The sequence below is a fragment of the Typopeltis vanoorti genome, chromosome 3 (assembly GCF_054136105.1).
Source record: "Typopeltis vanoorti isolate ZY-2024b chromosome 3, IOZ_Tvanoo_1.0, whole genome shotgun sequence".
Taxonomy (NCBI): domain Eukaryota; kingdom Metazoa; phylum Arthropoda; class Arachnida; order Uropygi; family Thelyphonidae; genus Typopeltis; species Typopeltis vanoorti.
The window spans coordinates 125,577,504-125,599,450 of record NC_143551.1 but is presented as its reverse complement, the minus strand read 5'-3'; the positions used below and the strand labels follow the sequence as shown (position 1 = coordinate 125,599,450).

At 34.8% G+C, this 21,947-nt stretch overlaps 1 protein-coding gene across 1 annotated transcript in view; it reads left to right on the top strand.

Annotated features, from left to right (window-relative positions):
* LOC150108540 (V-type proton ATPase 21 kDa proteolipid subunit c''-like) overlaps positions 1 to 21,947 on the top strand; it is a 167,154-nt gene that overhangs the window by 59,562 nt on the left and 85,645 nt on the right. The window contains exon 3 of the mRNA XM_090415972.1: positions 16,761 to 16,844. Within this exon, the coding sequence (XP_090272098.1) occupies positions 16,761 to 16,844 (84 nt within the window). The remainder of the gene's footprint in view (positions 1 to 16,760; positions 16,845 to 21,947) is intronic.

Genomic DNA, 21,947 nt, shown 5'->3' with positions numbered 1-21,947 from the left:
AGATACACGAATGGTATAAAGCCCAGGCCAGAAGGGTAACGAATGTGGTTAGAAAAGCAAAAAAGGATTACGAAAGAACATTGGCTATGCAGGCTAAAGACAATCCTAAACAGTTTTTTCGATATGTTGCAAGTGGAAGAAAAAATGTATTTGGCAGAATGATTTTAAAGAATGCCGATGGTAGGGAGGTAACCGAATCAGTTGATATAGTTGAATTACTGAGCGAGCACTTTGCAAGAGTATATCATCCAGGTGGTGACATTGCAGAAATGAATGAACCAAAAGTTTATACGGGAATTGTGGTGAATGAAGTGGAGGTGAGTAGTCTGTTACAAAACCTCAATGTCAATATATCTGTGGGATTGGATGGTATACCAGCTCGTGTCGTACGTGAAGCGGCTAAAGAATTGTCAGTACCCTTTACTATTTTGTTTAATCTGAGTCTCGGGTCTGGGTTAGACCTGAGGGGGTGGAAAGAGGGGAAAATAGTTCCACTACATAAAGGTGGTTCCAAGACTGCTGTTGTAAATTACCAACCGATTAGCATATCAGGAATCATTGTCAAGGTCTTAGAGAAATTAGTCAAGAAAAGAATACAGGATTGGATAGATGAAAATGGGATACTGTATGGGGGACAACATGGTTTTGTGAAGGATAGATCATGCCTCAGTAATTTGCTCACGTTTTATAACACAGTAACGACTGAACTGGATAAGGGTAATGGGTTTACAGTGATTCTACTGGACCTTGCCAAGGCCTTTGATAAGATACCACATGGAACTCTAATCAGTAAACTGGAGCAGATTTGGATGGATATAGGGTTGGTGAGATGGATAGGAGGGTGGTTGATGGAGAGATACCAGAGAGTGGTTTATTCAGTAGTGGAATCCAAAAGACGGCTTGTGACTAGTGGCATGCCGCAAGGTTCTGTTCTTGGACGACTACTTTTCAATTTTTTTATTAACGATATAGGAAAGGATCTGAGAGGAAGTGTTCACTTGTTTGCTGATGATGCAAAGTTGGTTAGAGCAATTGTGAGTGCACAGGATGTCAAAATTTTACAGGATGATTTGGATAGTTTGGAGGACTGGGCTAAGGAAAATGGATGTCAATTTAATGTGGCAAAGTGTAAGGTTATGCATTTTGGAGTGAAAAGATTAGCAGCAGTATATCACATTGGTGGAACCGTACTCCAGGAGATTGATGAGGCCAGGGATTTGGGAATGTTGGTGGATAGGGAGTTGAAGTTTAGGGGGCACGTTGCAAAAGTGGCTAAAACAGCTCATCAAATCACTTGGTTACTGAAAAATACTTTAACGGGCAGAGACAAACAAGTTATTGTTCCTCTATATCGAACACTGATAAGACCCCATCTGGACTACTGTGCCCAGATATGGGCACCAGGGTTTCTTCTTGATGGGGAGGAGGTGGAGAGGATCCAGAGATGAGTTTCCAAGATGATGGCAGGTCTGTGGAATGAACCTTATGAGAACAGATTGGAGATTTGTGGGTTGCAAAAATTGGTTGATAGGCGGAAAAGGGGTGATATGATTGAGACATTCAAATTACTGAAGGGTTTCTATAAAATTAATCCAGAAGATATTTTTGAGAATAGGGCTGGTGGTGGGAGGACTAGGGACCATACATGGAAGCTGGGCAAAAATGTGGTTAACAGGGGTGTTAGAGCTAGGTTCTTTACTTGGAAGGTGGTAAATGGGTGGAATAAGCTGCCAGAGTCTGTTGTGGATGCTATGACCGTGAATGAGTTTAAAGCGAGGTATGATAGATACTGTGTGAATGACAAATAGTTGTTCTTGACATGATGTTAGGGCCTCCCTCGAGTCTGTCAACTCCTTGGAGTTGTCCGTAATAATAATAATCATGATACTATTTCATGCAGGAAGGTGATATTATATCTGCGCTAAATATCTGGATGATTTTGTTTAATTGCGACCAAAAAAAGGGGAAAAAAAGCTCTTCTCAATCAGTTTCTACAATTATTCAACCTGGTAAGAACTGCATGCATGTTTAATATAAATGAAATTATTTTTTGACAACTATTTTACTTTAAATCCAATTGTTTAAGTTTATATGTAAGTCAGTAATTTTGCTGCACAATAAATGAAAAACTTGTCTAAACTTGTATTTTTCTTTATGTACATATACCTTTTAAACTTGATTTGCAACTTTGTTTAATTGCGGCTGTTTAATTTGACCAAATTGTTATTCCCAATGTGGCCCAATTAACTGGAATTCACCGTTTCTTTATTTTGATGTTTAAGAGTGAAGTTTATGTATATTTTTAAAGAATCCATAAGGTAATAAACTATTCTGATATAGAATTGAGTTTTTGAATTAACATTTTTATTTTAATGGTATAGTCTTACACATATTTAGGTCATTATGAAGATTTTGGATTATATGCAAGTAAACATTGCATTACATGCCTCCATCATTGTGTACATGTGTTCTGTTCATGTCGTGTTTTTTGTGTTCTTTGTTTTGTTGCTCTTGATCCTTTGTGTTCTCTCATCAGACTATAATTTCCTATGATTTCCTGTAATTTTATTTCTCTCAATTTCCTTTGTTCCATTTCTTACAGATTCCTTTATGCATTGTTTCTGTCATATACTTAGTCCTTGGCTAAGTTCCATTGGTTCTGTGGAATCATTTTGTTAGGACTTTTCCAGCCTAACAAAATGATGCATCATAACTCATTCATTTTGTTATAGTGATGTCTGCTATAGTGTGCATAGGTATTCTGTATGGATAGTTGATAACTTGATATTATAATTACAAATCGAAGCAGTGTTTCTCTTAATGGTTAATCAAGTAGGTGCCTCACTGTATAAAACAAATTACTTATGTTTTGTGCCCAATAAACTATACTTTTTTTATTTACTTATTTTTATTTTCCATCTCAGTAACTATCTCACTGCTTCTGATTAAGATTTAAAAGCATGTAAACTAATCATGTATGTAATGTTTAGACTAATAACTTTTCAAATTTGTAAATCTGCTTTAAATTATATTGTATTAAATAACAAGGAATAGATTTGGGACCAGGGAACCCTTAACTCTAGGAGAGCATATGGCAGATTGGGGATCCCATCAGATATAGTGGAATGGTATGAATATATTGGTATTCGTACACCTTTTGGCTACTCATACAAAAATGTGACTTCTGCATTACTTCAACTTTAGTATCACCTCTGGGTCTGGCTCCCACTGATGAGATCTCAATAAAGGTCGAAACCAGCCTGGGTTTCGACTTTTATTGACCCTTCCCATAATGCATAGCATTATGGGAAGGGTCAATAAAGAAGTTATTAGAAGTTAGTTATAAAGAAGTTATTAGCTTCTTTATATGAGTACTACAATCATGAAAATAGTTCAGGTGCAAACTTGTTTGCTTACATTTGGATAAAGGATTAAATCAAGAATATAATTTTTTGGTATCTTTAATTTATAGTATTACCAAGTGAAAAACTTACAACAATAAGAGTAGTGACATCCCTAAGGGCCACTAGCTGGGTGGGTTTACTATCTTCCTTTTACCTTTCCTGTCTGGTCTATTTTGACCAACTCCTGTCTATTTATTAGAGTAGTTGAAAGCTAGGAGTCTTTCCTTACCTTATACAGTGTTGGCTTAACATGATAAACAGGCAATGCATTGCATTGGGGTCCCTTGAAGAATTAAATGTGGGTACTCAACTTAAAATTGCATTGAGGTGCTGGGACCCTAGAGCTGGCACTGATTGTATAGGTAGAAGGAGCTCATAGTCAGAGTAAAGACAGTCCTAGGAATAGAGGTCCCTGATACTACTCTGTGGCCTGGTACAGTCTTGGATTGGTTTCTTGCAGGATGCTGAAAATAAACTGTGGTCCTTCAGGTTGGGGTTGAGCAAAGGACTGGCACCCCCTTTCTTATTAAAAAAAAATAAATAAATAAAATAAATAAAAACTTATTGCTATATATCCTTAGGAAAAAAAAAATGGAACCAGGTAGAAATTTAGGAAACAAAATTGGCTTTGAACATGGACTTTGAGATTTGAAACATGGAACATACAAAGCTTAAATGGAAAAATTAGAAGTATTAAATGAGGTTACTGACAAAAACTTAGATTTGGTAGCTTTAATAGAAATGAAAAAGAACACTAACTAATGGATGTGAGGTTCAGAGTGGTTGCATGTACATATGGAGTGGTGTGGATAAGACAAGCAGAGGGAGAGCTGGGATCCCTTTGTGGATAAAAATGAAATGGGAAAACCTCTATTAAGAGCTGGAAAGAAGTTAATGAGCAGTTATTAAAAATAGTACTTAATATTTATTTAATGGAAAAGGTTATCAAGGAACTTATGCTCTAACAGAAGCTGCAATGATACAACTGAAAGATGAGTATTTTGAGCAGATGATGAACTGATGGAAACATAGATAATCAAGATCTTATTGTTCTTGGAGACTTAAATAGTACAACTGATCGAAGGATTGAGGATTCAACAGTATTACCTTTTGGTGAAGATGTAGAAAATGATGTTAAAATATTGATTGTGTTGTGTGAATCACAGGAATGCCAGTTGATGAATTCATACTTCCAGCATAAAGATATACAGAGATTTACTTGGGTTCAGCATACAAGAGGTTTATGATCAGCCATGTGATTACAAAATGACAGACCTTGCAGTGTAAGGGACGTGAGAGTATTAAGAGGTGGAGAATGTGGCACAGACCACTACTTGTTACTTGCAAAGATAATTGTGCCTGATAGTGACATCAAGCTAAATGAACTGTGATATATGGTCAGCCTGCAAGTGTTAGAAGATTCTATAAAAATAGGATCAATCAAAGATTAATTGCATATGAGGACTGGAATGTTAATGAAATCTAATCACATTAGAGGTTGTTTGTGAGACAGCTAAGGAGGCACTTGGTTTTGAAAGGAACTCGAATCACAGTAAGGATGAATGAATGACAAGAGAAGCTGGTGAGGCCATCACTGGGAAAAAGGATGCATATAAAACGTGGCTTAGTTCTGGAAGACAGGGTAATCTGGAAAAGTTATTAAGAGGAAAGTAAAAAAAAAAAAATGCATGAAAATAAATGTAAGGAAGAATGTTGGAAGTTTGTTCTGAAATTAACCACTTGTTAATATCTAATAGATCAGCTCAGGCATGGAGGACTATCAGGTGCATGAGAACATCAAACTGTAGGTCATATCCAGTGAGGTTAATCCTTATGGCAGCCTGGATGATTCATTTTAAGGACCTAACAGAGAATAGGAAGGAATACATTGAGGGAGATACAGATGGTGATTTGAGGGTACAGGAACAAGTGGATCCCCCTTTTGGAAGATGAGGTGTGAGATACCTTGAGAAGGTCATATAATGGGAAGGCAGTTGGCCTGGGAGGAGTATCCATGGAATTTTGGAAGTATGGAGGTGATCTGCTGCTAAGAATAATAACAAGAAGGTTCAAGTTATAGAAAATGTAATTCCTGATGAGTGGTCATTATCATATAACTTCCTTCTTTACAAAGGGTAATAAGAATGATCCATCAAATTATAGAGGCATTAGTGTGATGGTCTCCATGGGTAGATTAAGTAAAATTTTAACTGCAAGTTATTTATTGTTTTGCAGTTATTATAATATATGGAGATATACCTGAAGAGTATTTAATATCTAAGGGTCTGAGACAAGGATGTGAAATGCCACCAGTCCTGTTTAAGATTTACTTTGATGCAGTACTTACACGTTGGAATGTTTCATGTAAAGCTGTGGTAATTAAGATTGGAAGCAGTGTCATTCACCATTGTTTGCTGACAGTCTAGTGATAATTGCTGAAGAGCAGAATGACTTTGCAAATCTCCTGCAAGCAACCTGCCAACAGAGAATATAAAGCTCTTCTACTTGATTATACCTTATATTTAATAATAATATAAATAATAATATAATTTATTAATAATAAATAATAGAAAATAATATATTTAAGCCATTCCTAGTACAAAAACACACTAGAATCAGACTATACAATGTTTAGTCAAAACCAACTTTACTATATAGAAGAGAAACATAGGCCATAAAAAGTAAAGATGAAAAACAAATTCAAACAGCAGAAATGAAATTTCTCAGAACAACAGTTGGATATACCAAGTGGGACTATAAAACAAATGAAGAAATTTTACAATTCCTGAAAATATTAAACAGATATAAAATAAGTGGAAAAGAGGAGTCAGAAGACCAAGAAAGAGATGGCATGAGAACGGAACAGGCCACCTGGCCTAAAGTCCATGTTAGGAAGATATAGGCCAGAACATGAGAACAACCTGTTTGCTTTACTACACTGTATTACCTGCCTGTCATCTTGGCTAATCTGTTCCACTTGTTCTCACAGTGGCTTCTATTACAATCTTAACAGGACTACCAGATCGGTCTTCACTGGGAAGTGTTGAATGTCCCTGTGAAAATTTTTGGACCCAGTTGTGAACTGCTGCATGTGACATGCTTCTTGCCATAAGTACAATACAGCTCTGTTTCTTATGGGCAAAAGGAAGCCCTTTTGCCCACAAGAAACATGATAACACACTGTTCAACAGTTGTATAGTATACCCTTCAAGCATGGATGTTATTTCAGACTGCTGAAAATAGCTATCAAACACATCTAGTGTATGTACTGTCATCCTAGACTGTGATGCATACTGAAAACCATTCACTTCCAATGCATTTGTTTTGTTTGTAACTTACATGCTGACTTACCCTTGTATAATAGAAAAGAAATTATATTATTGTTGTAATCGTATACCCAAGTGTAAGCAAACAAATTGTGCAGGTGAAGTATCTACTAGGCTACTTGTATATAGAGGCTGTTGACTTCACATCAATTACCTTAATATCTCATAATGCAAAGTGCATTTCCTTTTAGACATGTATATTGCATTATAGGAAAGGCTACTACCCAGACTGATTTCAACCTTTTATTGAAATCAGTCTATCTCCTAATAATGTAATTTAATTACATTACTAGAAGATAGACCCAAGAAAATATTGAGGTTAAATTAATGCTTAGCATTTTGATGGTTTCTATTGGCCATGTAGTTGTGGTTCTGTTTTCTCTTTAATGGATTCTGTTGGATTGCAGGTATGTGTGTGATTGGATATCATTTGGTAAGAATGACTGTAGCATTATCTTTGTCAACTTTGATAATAAAAATCTTTATTTAAGGAATTCAATGGTCATTGTTTCTCCTTTAGTAACATTGTTCTTTAGTAGTTTATTATTGTTTGATGCTTAATATTTTCAACTGTATTTTTTTTTTTTTTTCATCTATATTTTTCATCTATGTAGCTATTTTTTTCTGAACAATGATAAACCACTGAAGAAGAAATAATGGCCATTAAAACCCTTAAAACAGATTAAGATATTACCGAAGCCAACAAAGGTAATGCTACCATCATTCTTAATCAAACAGCTTACATTGCAGAAGTGGAAAAAAATAAAATAAAACATAAACAATTTGATATCCAATAACATATACCGATCAGTGAACTATAATCCAACAGAATGCAAAAAAAAAAAAAGAACATAATTGCTTTAGTCAGTAACTATATTGGTGACTGAAACTATTAAAAACTTGTTACTGCACTGTGTGTACTCCCCTAGAATTTGTCTTGCTTAAAATATCATGTATCACTATAGTTGAAGAAATCAATAGTGCCAGTGATCACTTAGCCAAGAAACTAGTGGTGGCACTGAAGGAGTTGGTATTTGATTCTCCTTCCTGCATAAAAAAAAAAAAAAAGCAATACTACATAAACAAAATTAAGGATGTTCACACCAACAAAGATTTATTAGTTAGTTTTGACATAACTGACATTTTCACAAATTGCCCATGTACTTTGGTCCAGTTATTTCATGTGGCAAAACCACCTCTACCTACAAAAAAAGATCTGGCATGGACTCCCCTCCTGCCCCACATCTAACTTTTATATGGAATGTTTTGAGCAACTAGCTCTAGATTCACCAACTTTAAATCCTAAAATCTGGATAAGATGTGTTGATGAAATACCATTTGGCCCCAAATGAACTGTTTCTTCAGGCACCTAAAAAAAAAAAAAAAAAAAAAAAAAAAAAAACTTTTCTGAATATACTTGTTATACATCTTTCTTCAGGCTGTCTATCCTTTATTGTTTACTGTAAACCAGCACTCATGAGCTAGTATACACAAAGACTCAAACCACTCTACACAAACTAGGTGTCATTAGCACCTTCAAAAACAGAGACCCTAACAGTTTTCTCTGATTAGAAGGCTCTGAAAAATGAATTTGAAATAGTGAGACATTTATGTGGCTCCCACTCACAAAAGTTTTATTTGTAAACTGATAGTACATTTGTGCTGTAGGCAGGCCAAGGATCCCCCCCCCCCATTTTTTATTGATTTTATAATTTTTTTTTTTTTGTAATTTTACTTATTTTTTACATGGTCTCGAAATCCTGCTCTAGAGACTAAATAAGGAACTTTTGTGAAGCCACTTCATGCCTCTAATAAGCAGGATGGTGGTTTCACACCAGGCAATGAAATTCATCTCCCACTTTGTTCTCTTGTTAGACATTTTTTTATAATCTATAGAATCCTTCACAAAAATATAATAATAATAATAAGGACTGCAATAAGGCCATAGCTATATGACATTATCTTGCATAGCCTTATATGCAAGAAATTTCTGAAAGAATAGACAATATAGTGCAAAACTACAGCATTAAGGCCACTAGTGAAAATTAAGAAATGTATAATTAGCTCTTCAAAGGATCCATTCCCTTCCTTTCCTTGCCTGATCTAGTATACACCTGGTTGGGCAAGGGAAGGAAGGGAATGGATCCTTTGAAGAGCTGAGTATATATTTTTTAATTTAATTACATTGCACTGTAATCTATCCAACATGGAGGAAAGCACATACAATCTTACAGTCAATTTGGGATATACAATTCCAAAGCAAATGATATATTAAGTTCCTTCATTAAAAATTACAGGCACTTATTCCTTACACCAGACCGAAACCTAGTGCAAATGTGAATTCAAGGAAGCAAACGTGAAATGCTGATCCATCAGTCCAGTTTCAACAAAAATGACATCTTAATAGTTTCATGGATTTGGATGGTTCATCTACAACTCACATAGCATCCAAAAAAAAAAAAATTCCATTTTGGCAACAGGAATAACACACACATTGAAGAATAGCAACTTAATTTGATAAAGATCCAGTGTTTGACTTGGACAACAAGCAAACTTTAAAGTAAGAGAACTATAGAAAACTAGTAACTGCTGATGTAGTTTTACCAGTATTTGGTGTGATTTAATCTAGTGGTGAGCAGTTTACCAAAGCAACTATTCTTCTCCCACTGTAGTGTGTGTATATGCCGGCCAGGTTAGCCGAGTGGTTAGCGTATCGGCTCTCCAGCCAAAAGGCTGCGGGTTCGAATCCTGCCTTCGGCATGGATGTTTGTAATTGTCTGTGAAAATACTAGTAGTGGTGGGCGGTAGATGCCATTGGTGTAGTTAGTGGAGAGAGAGAGAGAGAGAGAGCTAGAGTAGGTACCCTCTCTCGATGAGTCTTTGGACACTCCCTAGAGGTGTTATGTAATAATAATAATACTGATGTTGCTTTTGATCCTGTGTGTAAAATATATGCACTTCTTGGAAAGAAGTCAATGGACACCATAGTGTGAGGAACAAACAGCCATGGCACCTATCTTAATGAGATGTAGGACCTCCTTTTGCTGCGATGACTGCAACAACCCTGTGGGGCATGCTCTCCACAGGCATATGATTAGTCAATCGGAATTTTGGATCATTCTTCCTATAGGCATGTAATGAGATCTTGGACTGTTGTGGACGTCCCTTGATCTCAGTGCCACTTCAGTTCATCCCATATTCAGTAGGACCATACATCACACTGTCACCTCCAAATTTCATAGTTGGGGTTACATGCTCTTGTAAGAGAAGTTCAACGGACATCCATCTGCTTGGTAAAAGGATTCGTTGCTCCATAACATATCTTTAGAAGCTTCTACACCTGTCAGACTTCATCCACCCACACCAATTGCAGTTGACTGGATAATCAACCTAGACATACAGTTGTAATCTATTCTTCAGTGGTGTCTCTTTTATGACTATTATATATTATTATAGTATATATGTCTGTTATTATGTTTATATATATATTTAGGATTAATGTAACTTTTCATATGTGAGCCATACGCTAAATGAATAAATAAGAAGCGTCTATGTCCCACTGTACTCGCTCTTTGCACCACTGAAGATGACGCTGCATGTTGGTTTGTTATATCCATGCTGAATCTCATCACCAACCCAGTCAAAAGGCTGCTATTAAAACATTAGTACATTGTGTCCATTTTGTATGTTCTTTGGACAAACTGATACAGAAAGAATTATAATATATTAATTCCACCTTTTTATCTAATGATTTTATTCTTTTATCAAAAGAACTTTTAAAATTTATGGTATCTCTGCCTTTCAAATGCAGAAGAATTAACTCGCATTCCTATCCCTTATGTGCAAAGCATAGCAAAAGTTTTAAAACCATTGCATATTTTTATTGCCTTCTTTCAGTTTGCATTAATGATTTCATCATCATCAAATTAATGACATGTACCCTCAAGGGGGTATACAGGATATTATGATAGTACTACATGAAAAACTTACATCATTACTAACTTCCTATCAACAATTTTCCTCCAAATCAATCTGTTATCTGTCAAGACTCCAACTTTATCAGATCTTATATTTCTGTTTTCTAAGGCACTTTTACTGTATCAATCACCTATATCTTGGTCTTTCTCTGGTTTTGCTAATCTTGCCTCTCCCATTCTGTTTAAGTGACTATACATTCTATAGATTCTCTATACTATAGATTCTCCATACTACCTGAGATTAGCTCTGCTAACACATTCCTGGATGCTAACAATGTCAAGTTCTTGCCTAATAGCCTCATTTTTAAAAGGATATTGCCATTGATGTCATCTGTTCATGCTCCTAATCTTTCTCAGGACTCTCATATCTGTGGTCTCTAGTCTTTGGTCAAGTGCTTTCTTTCTAATCCAGCTCTCAGATTGTGTTTTGACTAATTTCTGTCTTATTCCATATAAATTTATCCAGTTGACTTCCTACCATACCAGCTTTGTTGATTCTGTTGTCTATTTCCATATTTAATTTATCATCTGTCTGTTCACTGGACATCCACAGATGCCACATGGTTACTCCAATGCTCAGTGATGTGCTACACCAGGCCTTGCCATGTAGTCCTGTTGTATGCTTTTCTGGAGGTTTGAACCCTCTGAAGATCAGTCACTCCACACACACACCATCCATCCATCTTATTGACGGTCTACTCTCTTCCTCTTTTTCCATGAACTTTACCTTCTATTACTGTTCTGAGAAGTCTTCCTTCCATCCTTTCAATGTGGAATATTTTAACTTTCTTCTGTCAATATCCTTAAGGAGCCTTAAAGTTCTACTGATCTTTTCTGACACCCATTCATTTGTACACCTTTTCAGCAGCTTTCTGTAACACCACATCTCAAAAGCAGCTATCATTTTGTTATCCAACTTCTTTAGGTTCAAAGTCTCACATCAAATTGCACCTAAGTAGCTGAAATGTACATAGATTCTCCATTCACAATGCAGTTGATATTTTCAATATTTCTGCCTATTTTCATTGTCTTTGTCTTGTTATTGTTGATTTTCATACCAATTTTATTAGCAGTTATTCAATTCAGGGAATCTTGCACACTTGTACTGGATTTATTTAAAAGTATAATATCTGCATAAAGTAAAGAGCTGGGAGTAACATCACCAATTTTGATATCATATAGATAATGTACATCCTTGTCTGACACCAGATTTAACATCAAACCATCTTCCTGTACTTCAATTCTAACTGCTGACTTACAATGGAGCATAACAAGGAATATGCTCCATTGACACTATAACCGTAGCATTTTGAATAGCTTTTCTCTTGGCACCTTGTCATATCATATGCACATCTACAGAACTTAAATACAGATCTTTGTTATTATATTCCCATGATTTCTCAACTATTTGTCATAAAGTGAAAATCTGATCCTGACATCCTCTATTTGACCTGAATCCAGCTTGTTCTTCACCAAGCTTCTCTTCCACAATGCTTCTCAACTGTTTCTCAAGTATATTTGCATAAATCTTACCAGAAATAAGGAAATACCTCTGCAATTCTCATATTAAGTTTTATTTCACTTTTTATATATGGATACTATGAGAGTTCTACTCAATCTGGAATTCGTCCCTCTTCCAGGCCTTCTGAACTATGCAGTGCAGGATCTACAAGACTTATATACCTCTATACATGAGCATTTCTGGTCGAATATCATCTGCTCCTATTGCCTTTCCACAATTCAGGTTTTTGATTGTTTTTTCTACTTGAAGTATGGATATGTATTCCTGATTGCATGCCTGTTGAGTGTTTTTTTTAACCACTGTACTGTCATTGCTTGTTTCATTTAGCAATTTTTCGAAGCTGATACTTCTGGTGATATTATTTTTGCTGATATTTTGCCGACATTATATCCAGCATCTTCAGAGCACAGAAACAGTTTGTCACATTATGCAAAACAACATTGCTATCACCGAAATATCAGCAAATAAGTTGATAAATATTATTTTCTTATCATTCTGTGTTGTCATCAATACTGTGAAAATAAATATCATGTACTATGAACACAAGCCCTTCCATGTGTTTGTACTTCTATATGCTGGAAGTACAAACATGTGGAAAAGCTGAAATAAAATATCAATGTATTCTAGTAGCATATGCTATCTATATCAAGGAATCCTATGAGAGTAACTGGCTTTTTTCTTAAATATATTACTGCAAATATTCCACCTGCATTCATTGTAGTTAATTTGAAAGTGATATGAACATTCAGCTAACATGAAATACTTTTTGTTGCAAGTGGGAGTCAAGCTAAAGAATTCCATTATGAAGTTAAAAATAATAGTTTAATAGTTTGTGCTGGGGAGAATAGTGCTTTATATCCTTCACTTGTGAATCCTGAAAAACTTTCTCTTACTATTGTTTCATGTTAATTTCATCTTGATGAGAAATTTAGTTAATGCTTTAAATAAGAATAGTGATAATTTCTGGTATTTAAAGGTTAAAGAAAAGTGAAAGAAAAGGTTAAAGTAAATGACAATACTATATTTAAGCCATCCTTGGTACAAAAACACACCAGAATCAGACTATATAACATTCTTTCTAAACCAACTTTATTATATGGAAGTGAAACATGGACCATAAAAAAAAAAGAATGATAAATGGATTCAAACAGCAGAAATTAAATTTCTCAGAAAAAGCTGGATATACCAAGTGGAACCATGAAACAAATGAAGATTTTTTACAATCCCTGGACATAAAACCATTTAATCATTATATAAGTAAATGTAAACAAAAATTGTTAGAACATCTAAATCAAATGTTAATTAAATTAGGGAAACAAAACACGTGTTAAAAATATTATTTTACTGATTAATAATAAAATAATAACTTTACATTTCGACCCCTGTATTGAGGTCATCTTCAGAAGGATACATTCAGAAATATAAGAACAAGCTACATGCTGTTGCACTCTACACAAGTTAACAACGTAGATTAGTTAACATCTATGTTGTTAACTAATCTTTTTTTTTTCTTAGCCTGTCCTCTAGTGGAAAAAAAAACTTAAAAAAAAAAACTACAATAAACTCTGCTAAAGTCCTTATGTACTAGGATTCTTCTGGAATTATACAGTTATATTATGATTATCTTCTGGATTTGTACAGGTTGCTATTGAATGTTCAAGGGGAGGGGGGAAACTTTCACTAGGTCTTGTATTGAGATTTTTCTTTGTGGTTGCTATGAAGGTTGTAGATGGGTCCTCCACATTATTCTTGGAATTGTTAGACCATCATTTTTATTCAGATTCGGATCATGTTTGAACATTTCACATGCTTCCTTGAATTTCCGCTCAAACCAGGTTTTGGTGCGGTGTAGGGACTTGGTACCTTTCCAGTCAATTCTGTGGTATGTTTGGAGTGCATGGTCAGAAAGGCCGGTTTTTTCAAAATGGAGGTATTTTATGTGACGTTTGTGTTCATCCTTTCTGATTGGGATGGTTCGTCCTGTTTCCCCTATGTACGGTATGTTACATGTGCAATCTATTTTGTAAACCCCTGGGTGGGCTAAGTGTGGCAGGGGATCCTTGGAAGAATTGAGTAGGTGCCTTAATTTTGTTGGGGGTTTGAAGGTGGTTTTGATGTTGTATTTGTGTAGTGTTCTGTCTATTTTTTCTGAAATGCCTCTAACACATGGTATAGCAATAGCATTCTTGAAATCTTTTTTGTTATTAGTGGTATCTTGTGATTGGTTTTTATACTGTATCCATTTTTTATAAAGGTATGTTTGATGGTCTCATATTCATGGTTAAGAGCTTGTTCAGTTGAACAAATGGTTTGAGCTCTGTGTTTAAGGGTGCTTATAACCCCTAGTTTTTGTGTTGGGTGGTGATAGGAAGTTTTGTGTATGTACTGGCCTGTGTGTGTAAGTTTACTGCAAACCTACACACACACACAGGCCAGTACATACACAAAACTTCCTATCACCACCCAACACAAAAACTAGGGGTTATAAGCACCCTTAAACACAGAGCTCAAACCATTTGTTCAACTGAACAAGCTCTTAACCATGAATATGAGACCATCAAACATACCTTTATAAAAAAAATGGATACAGTATAAAAACCATTCACAAGATCCTCCACAAAGATACCACTAATAACAAAAAGGATTTCAAGAATGCTATTGCTATACCATATGTTAGAGGCATTTCAGAAAAAATAGACAGAACACTACACAAATACAACATCAAAACCACCTTCAAACCCCCGACAAAATTAAGGCACCTACTCAATTCTTCCAAGGATCCCCTGCCACACTTAGCCCACCTAGGGGTTTACAAAATAGATTGCACATGTAACATACCATACATAGGGGAAATAGGACGAACCATCCCAATCAGAAAGGATGAACACAAATGTCACATAAAATACCTCCATTTTGGAAAAACCGGCCTTTCTGACCATGCACTCCAAACATACCACAGAATTGACTGGAAAGGTACCAAGTCCCTACACCGCACCAAAACCTGGTTTGAGCGGAAATTCAAGGAAGCATGTGAAATGCTCAAACATGATTCGAATCTGAATAAAAATGATGGTCTAACAATTCCAAGAATGTGGAGGACCCATCTACAACCTTCATAGCAACCACAAACAAAAATCTCAATACAAGACCTAGTGAAGGTTTTTTTTTTTTTTTTTCCCTTGAACATTCAATAGCAGCCTGTACAAATCCAGAAGATAATCGTAATATAACTGTATAATTCCAGAAGAATCCTAGTGAGGACTTTAGCAGAGTTTATTGTAGTTTTTTTTTTCCCACTAGAGGGCAGGCTAAGAAAAAAAAAGATTAGTTAACAACATAGATGTAATTTACTTGTGTAGAGTGCAACAGCATGTAGCTTGTTCTTATACTTCTGAATGTATCCTTCTGAAGATGACCTCAATACAGGGGTCGAAACGTAAAGTTATTATTTTATTATTAATCAGTAAAATAATCTTTTTAACACGTATGTTTTGTTTCCCTAATTTAATTAATATGAATGCTGATCACCGTGTAACCTTAAAAGAAAGAGTCTAAATCAAATGGACAATAACAGACTGCCAAAAATAGTACACGGATATAAAATAAATGGGAAAAGAACTGGAAGACCAAGAAAGTGATGGCATGAAACCAGAACAGTCCACTTAGCTTAAAATCCATGATTGGAGGAAGAAGAAGAAAAGCAAATGTTAAAGCAGTGATGAACTATTCTTTTGATGACATCTGAAATGCTTAATGAAACATGACATGGAATCCTTATAAAGTTATTGCATTTTTTAGGATGTTTTTAAAAATATTCAGTCTTTAGAGCAGGGTTTCCAGTAAAAAATAGTCTAGAAAAATATTTAAAATTGATAAAAATGGAAAAAAAAAATTCTTAGCTTACTCACTGTACAAATGTATTGTAGGTTTATTAATAACCTTTTGTGGGTGGGAACCACATTAAAAAAAAAAAAAAAAAAAGACAACATATGTAACATGCAAATAGGCAATTTGAGACTTACACAAGGTGAAGTGATTTGCAAAAGTTGAATTAACACTGTGCATCTCAACATATAAAAACATATAATTATAAATTGAGTTAAATAACTATTCTAAATTACTTGCTAAACAATTAAGTTAATTGATATCTTTTGGACACTGCAAAAACATACATTGATCACACTGCTACTTGTGGCAGTGTGTTCAATCTGTCAAACACAATTGTTTTAATAATTTAGAGTCATTAAAATAACATAATACTGGGATTCTGACAGCTGAAATAATAGAACTTCTTACTAAGATTTTTAGATCACTATGAAGCAAATTGAATTTAGTTTTACTAAAGAAATGCAGGAATTTCTTTGTGATCTTGGGTATCAAAGTTTTTAGATCCATTGTTAGTTGACAAGCTTATAGTTATAAAGAATGGCTTTATTTTTTCCTCATAATTTGAAAAATGCAATATTTTATACTTTTTATTTTAATTTTTAATTTTATTTTTATTTAGATTTTTATTAAATTTTTAATGTAGGCTCCTTGAAGGGATATCACCATATATGTGGTGTAGTTTAGGAGTCGGATTCGCTATTTCATTGTCAGTTGTTGGAGCTGCTTTGTAAGTATCATGTTGTATATTAAAGTAGAAGTTATGCAGAGAGAATAGATTACTGTATGCACACCCACACAAAAAATTACAACATAATGGATGTTTATCAGTCTGTTTCATTAACAAAGGACGAGTATGTGCTATTTCAAAAATTTAGTAATCTGCAACTTATATTAAAGAAACTGAGAAAAAAACATTTTATACACAAGGCTTGAGATAAACCAAAAGAGGTACCAGAGATAAAGTAATTATTCTGTTTACTAAACATTTCAGGTTAAGTAACTGCCAATAATCATACAAAACAAATTTCATAAATTTTTAAAAAAATCTTTTTTGTCTTCAAACTGAAGTATTAGCCTAAATTCACTTTTGCTTAATGATAAAGAAATGACAATGTCTCAGTTATTTTAAAATAAACATTTAAATTAATACTGTATTCAACAGTAGTGTATATTAAGGTATATTGCCAATAGTAACACCACCGCCACTGATCCCAACAGTGTGAATTATTTGTTTAGATAACTCCTCTTGCTTTAGATTCTACTCTTTCTGTTCCACTACTAATTTTAAGAAATCTGTCTTTATCCCTTACACCTAAGATCACCTTGGAAGAGACAAAATGAGTTTTGTCCAGTTGGATATTTACATATGAATATTCAACTGGACAAAAAAAAAAAAAATTATTACTTTAACAAGCCTGGTTTAGAAAACTACACGTTGCATGCCATCCTGGTTGGCTGGTGGTTAGCATATCCACTCTCCAGCTAAAAGGCTGTGGGTTCAAATCCTGCTGTGAGCATGGATGTTTGCGATTGTCTATGAAAATAGTAGTAGTGGTGGTGGCGGCCAGTAGATGGTGTTGGTGTAGATGATGCAGTTTACTGTAGTTGGTGGATTGAGTAGACTCCTTGGAGATGTCACATAATAATAATAAATTCTACAGGATAACATTTTGTAAAATTACTTCATATAAAAGTGGATACAAATAATGAGAATTCATTTTAGAATAAATCAGTTAATTTTGAAATGCACACCAATACTATTTGTGTGAGATGGAGTCTAACAAGATAAAAGATGTAATGGGTGTTTTTAACATTTAACAGACCTAGTGGATCAGTTGCTAGTGATGACAAAATTCATTACCAAATAAATGTAATTAGTGTAAAAGGACTAATCATTATGGATGGCTAATTATCCGAATATTGATTGGTAGCAGAGAAAAATGTCATGAGAAGAACAAAGTCAAATTTATTGAGCTGTTGTGAGACGATTTCCTCAAGCAGCTATTTATAGTATCAAAAGGGCATTCAGATAAAGACATGACTGTTCTGCTTCCAGTTGGTGATAGAAATCATGCTGTACTCACTTGGGAAGTGGCTAAGTTTATGGATGTTCTATTCAGACAAGGTTATATGCTGAACTACAAAGCAGGAAATTATGAACAACTGAGGAGTATGCTAGGTTTCTATCCCATAACAGTTGTTAGATGTTAGCATTTAAAAAAAAAACCCATTTAAATGATGTAATATCATAATGCTAAGAAAAGTAATGGAAAGAATACCATGTGCATAAGGATGATGTTAGTTATGAATCCAATAAAGCAGGCCAGAAGAGTTAAAACTATTGTTGAGAAACTTTTCCTTTAGTGTTACACGGTGATCAGCATTCGTTTCAGACAAATTATGGAGACTACAATCATGTTAGAATAATTACTTTAATTTCCTGATGTTTTGACCTTCATATTAAAGTCATCATCTGGAGTAGGGGTTCTCAACTTGTCGTATTATGAATAACTGAGGAGTATGCTAGGTTTCTATCCCATAACAGTTGTTAGATGTTAGCATTTAAAAAACCCACTTAAATGATGTAATATCGTAATGCTAAGAAAAGTAATAGAAACAATACCATGAATACATTAAAAGAATACCATTTTACCATGTACTCCCCTTGGGAGTACATGGTAAAATTTTTGGGGGTGTGCTGTGAGAGCTCAAAAGTCACTAGATCTAGAAACAAAGTCGCTAAGTTGTCAACACTGATACTGATTAATTTCTGAGAACTGAATGACGAAGTATGGAGCTGTAGTTCATGTCTATACACATTTGTTAAATTGTTTGTCACTTTGTGTTTATTGATATATGTAATTTATGAATACAAAATTTAACATGTATATACATATTTTATTTTATTCCCATTTGTTATACTGTAACTATAGTTTTATCTATCTATACAAGGGTTTTATCTATCTATACTATCTATACCAGTTACATACACATTTTCCAGGAGAGGGGGGGGGGGTACATAAAGCATAAAAGGTTTGAGAGCCACTGATCTGGAGTATGCCAAAGAGAGAATGATTTGATCAACCATTTTTCTTCTGGCCTAACCTCTAGTGGAAAAAAAAAAAAAACTACATCCAAGCTATATTCTATTTATAACATTATCAGATACCAAATGCCCTGAATTCTCTACATAAAATTGACTGGAAAGGTGCCTGTTGTTTACATCACACCAAAATATGGTATACATGTAAATTTAAGGAGGCCTGTGAAATTCTTATCAACCACCTTAATCTTAACAATAATGGTCTAAAAATCCCAAGAATATGGAAGGCACATTCTATCCATATAACCTTTTTGTCCAAGAGTTGATTATAAATAGGACTGTAAGTAATCCAGGATCTTAACTCTAATATATATATATTAAATTAGGACACCACTTTTGCTGTAATAAAACTACAGTGGCATAGTTAGGGGGGTGCAGAGGGGCAGGGGGCGGTCTGCCTCGCATAGCACTTTGAACCTTTTTGAACTTTTGCAGTTAATTCTAAAATACAGTCTTGAGAACTCAGTTCCAAATATTCATACTACTGCGAATTTTCCTTGTAATTGCTGTTAAGTGTTGCTAGTTGTGAGAGGAGTTTTCTAAATAAAATTTGATTTAAGAATTACCTGCATTACTATGAAATAGACTTTGCCAATAGCATCGATTTTGCTAAAAGAAAAGCAAGAAAAATAACATTTTATCATCATCATCAAATTCCTCACATGCCCTCAAGGGGTGTACAGGATATGATAGTACTACATGAAAAATTTACATCATTACTAACTTCTTATCTACAATTTTCCTCCAAATCAGTCTGTTACTTGTCAAGACTCCAATATTATCATTATCAGATCTTATATTTCGATCATCTAAGGCACATTGTACCATATCAATCTACCTATATCTTGGTCTTCCTTTGGGTCGTTTTTCCTGCCAACCTGGAAGAGAACACTTGTTTTGCTAATCTTTCCTCACCCATTCTGTTTAAGTGACCATACCACCTGAGATTAGCTCTGCTAACGTATTCCTGGATGCTGACAATGTCAAGTTCTTTCCTAATATCCTGTTTTTAATATGATATTGCTATTGATGCCATCTGTTCACGCCTCTAATCTTTCTCAGGACTCTCATATCTGCAGTCTCTAGTCTTTGGTCAAGTGTTTTACTTCTGACCCAGCTCTCAGATCTATAAGTTAAAACTGGTTTGAACACTGTCTTGTACACAGCTAATTTAGTGTTCCGACTAATTTCTTTCTTATTCCATATGAATTTATTCAATTGACTTCCTACCATACCAGCTTTGTTAATTCTGTTGTCTATTTCCATATATAATTTACCATCACTAAAAATCGTGCTAAAGTAGTTGAAATGTTTTAATTGTGCCACAGGTTCCCCGTTCACAAAACAGTTGACATTTTCAACAATTCTACCTATTTTCATTGTCTTTGTCTTTTTAATGCCGACCATCATACCATATCTATTACAACAGTTATTCAATTTAGTCAGAGAATCTTGCAAACTTCTAGTGGATTTATTTAGAAGTATAACATCATCCGCATAAAACAAAGAGCTGACATTAACATCTCCAATTCTGATATCATGTTTAATACCACTTTCCTTCATAATGTGATCCATATAAATAATGAATAACAGAGGGGGTAATGTAGATCCTTGTCTCACACCAGATTTAACATTAAACCATCTTCCTGTACCTCCTTCAATTCTAACTGCCAATGAACAACTCGAATACAGGCTAAGTATTGCTTGATATAATGCCCCATTGACACCATATACCTGTAGCGTATTGAATAGCTTCTCTCTTGGCACCTGGTCATATGCCTTTTCCAAATCGACAAAACTTAAATACAGATCTTTGTTGTATTCCCATGCTTTCTCGACTATTTGTCGTAAAGTGAAGATCTGATCCTGACAGCCTCTATTTGGCCTGAATCCAGCTTGTTCTTTACCAAGCTTTTCTTCCACAATTCTTCTCAACCGTTTCTCAAGTATACTTGCATAGATCTTGCCAGGAACACTCAGTAGGGAAATACCTCTGTAATTCTCACATGCAGTTTTATTTCCCTTTTTATATATGGATACTATCAGAGCTCTACTCCGATCATCAGGAATTCGTCCCTCTGTTTAGGCCTTCTGAACTATGCAGTGCAGCCACTGGAAGACTTTTATACCATCATACTTCAGCATCTCTGGTCGAATATCATCTGCTGCTGCTGTTGCTGCCTTTCCACATTTCAAGCCTTTGATAACTTTTTCTACTTCAAGTATGGATATGTATTCCTGATTGTATGCCTGTTGAGTATTTTTTGCCACTGTGCTATCACTGCTTGTTTCATTTAGTAATTTTTCGAAGTAATTACCCCATACTTCAAGGATATCTTTTTCTCCTGTTTTCATGTCGCCTTTATCATCTCTAACTCCTTTTACAGCACTCTTTTCTCCATTTCTAAGCTTCTTCAATAACCTATGTTCTTGCCAAAGTCCTCCCATGACTTTTGTTTAGCTAGTTTTACACAGTGTTTAGCTTTCTTACATTTGTCTCTGTATTCTCGAAGAGCACAAGCTAACTTATTTGCCAGGAACTTTTGATATGCTTTCCTCTTTTCCTTCACTGCCTCTCTAACTTCCTGTGTCCACCATGGAGTTCTGATTTTTCTATCTTTGCAGACAACCTCATCACATGCATCTCTGGCTGAATCAATCAGGGTTTTCTTCAAGGCTTGCCACTGAATCTCCAAGGTTTGGTTCCTGTTCTCAAACTCTTTCATT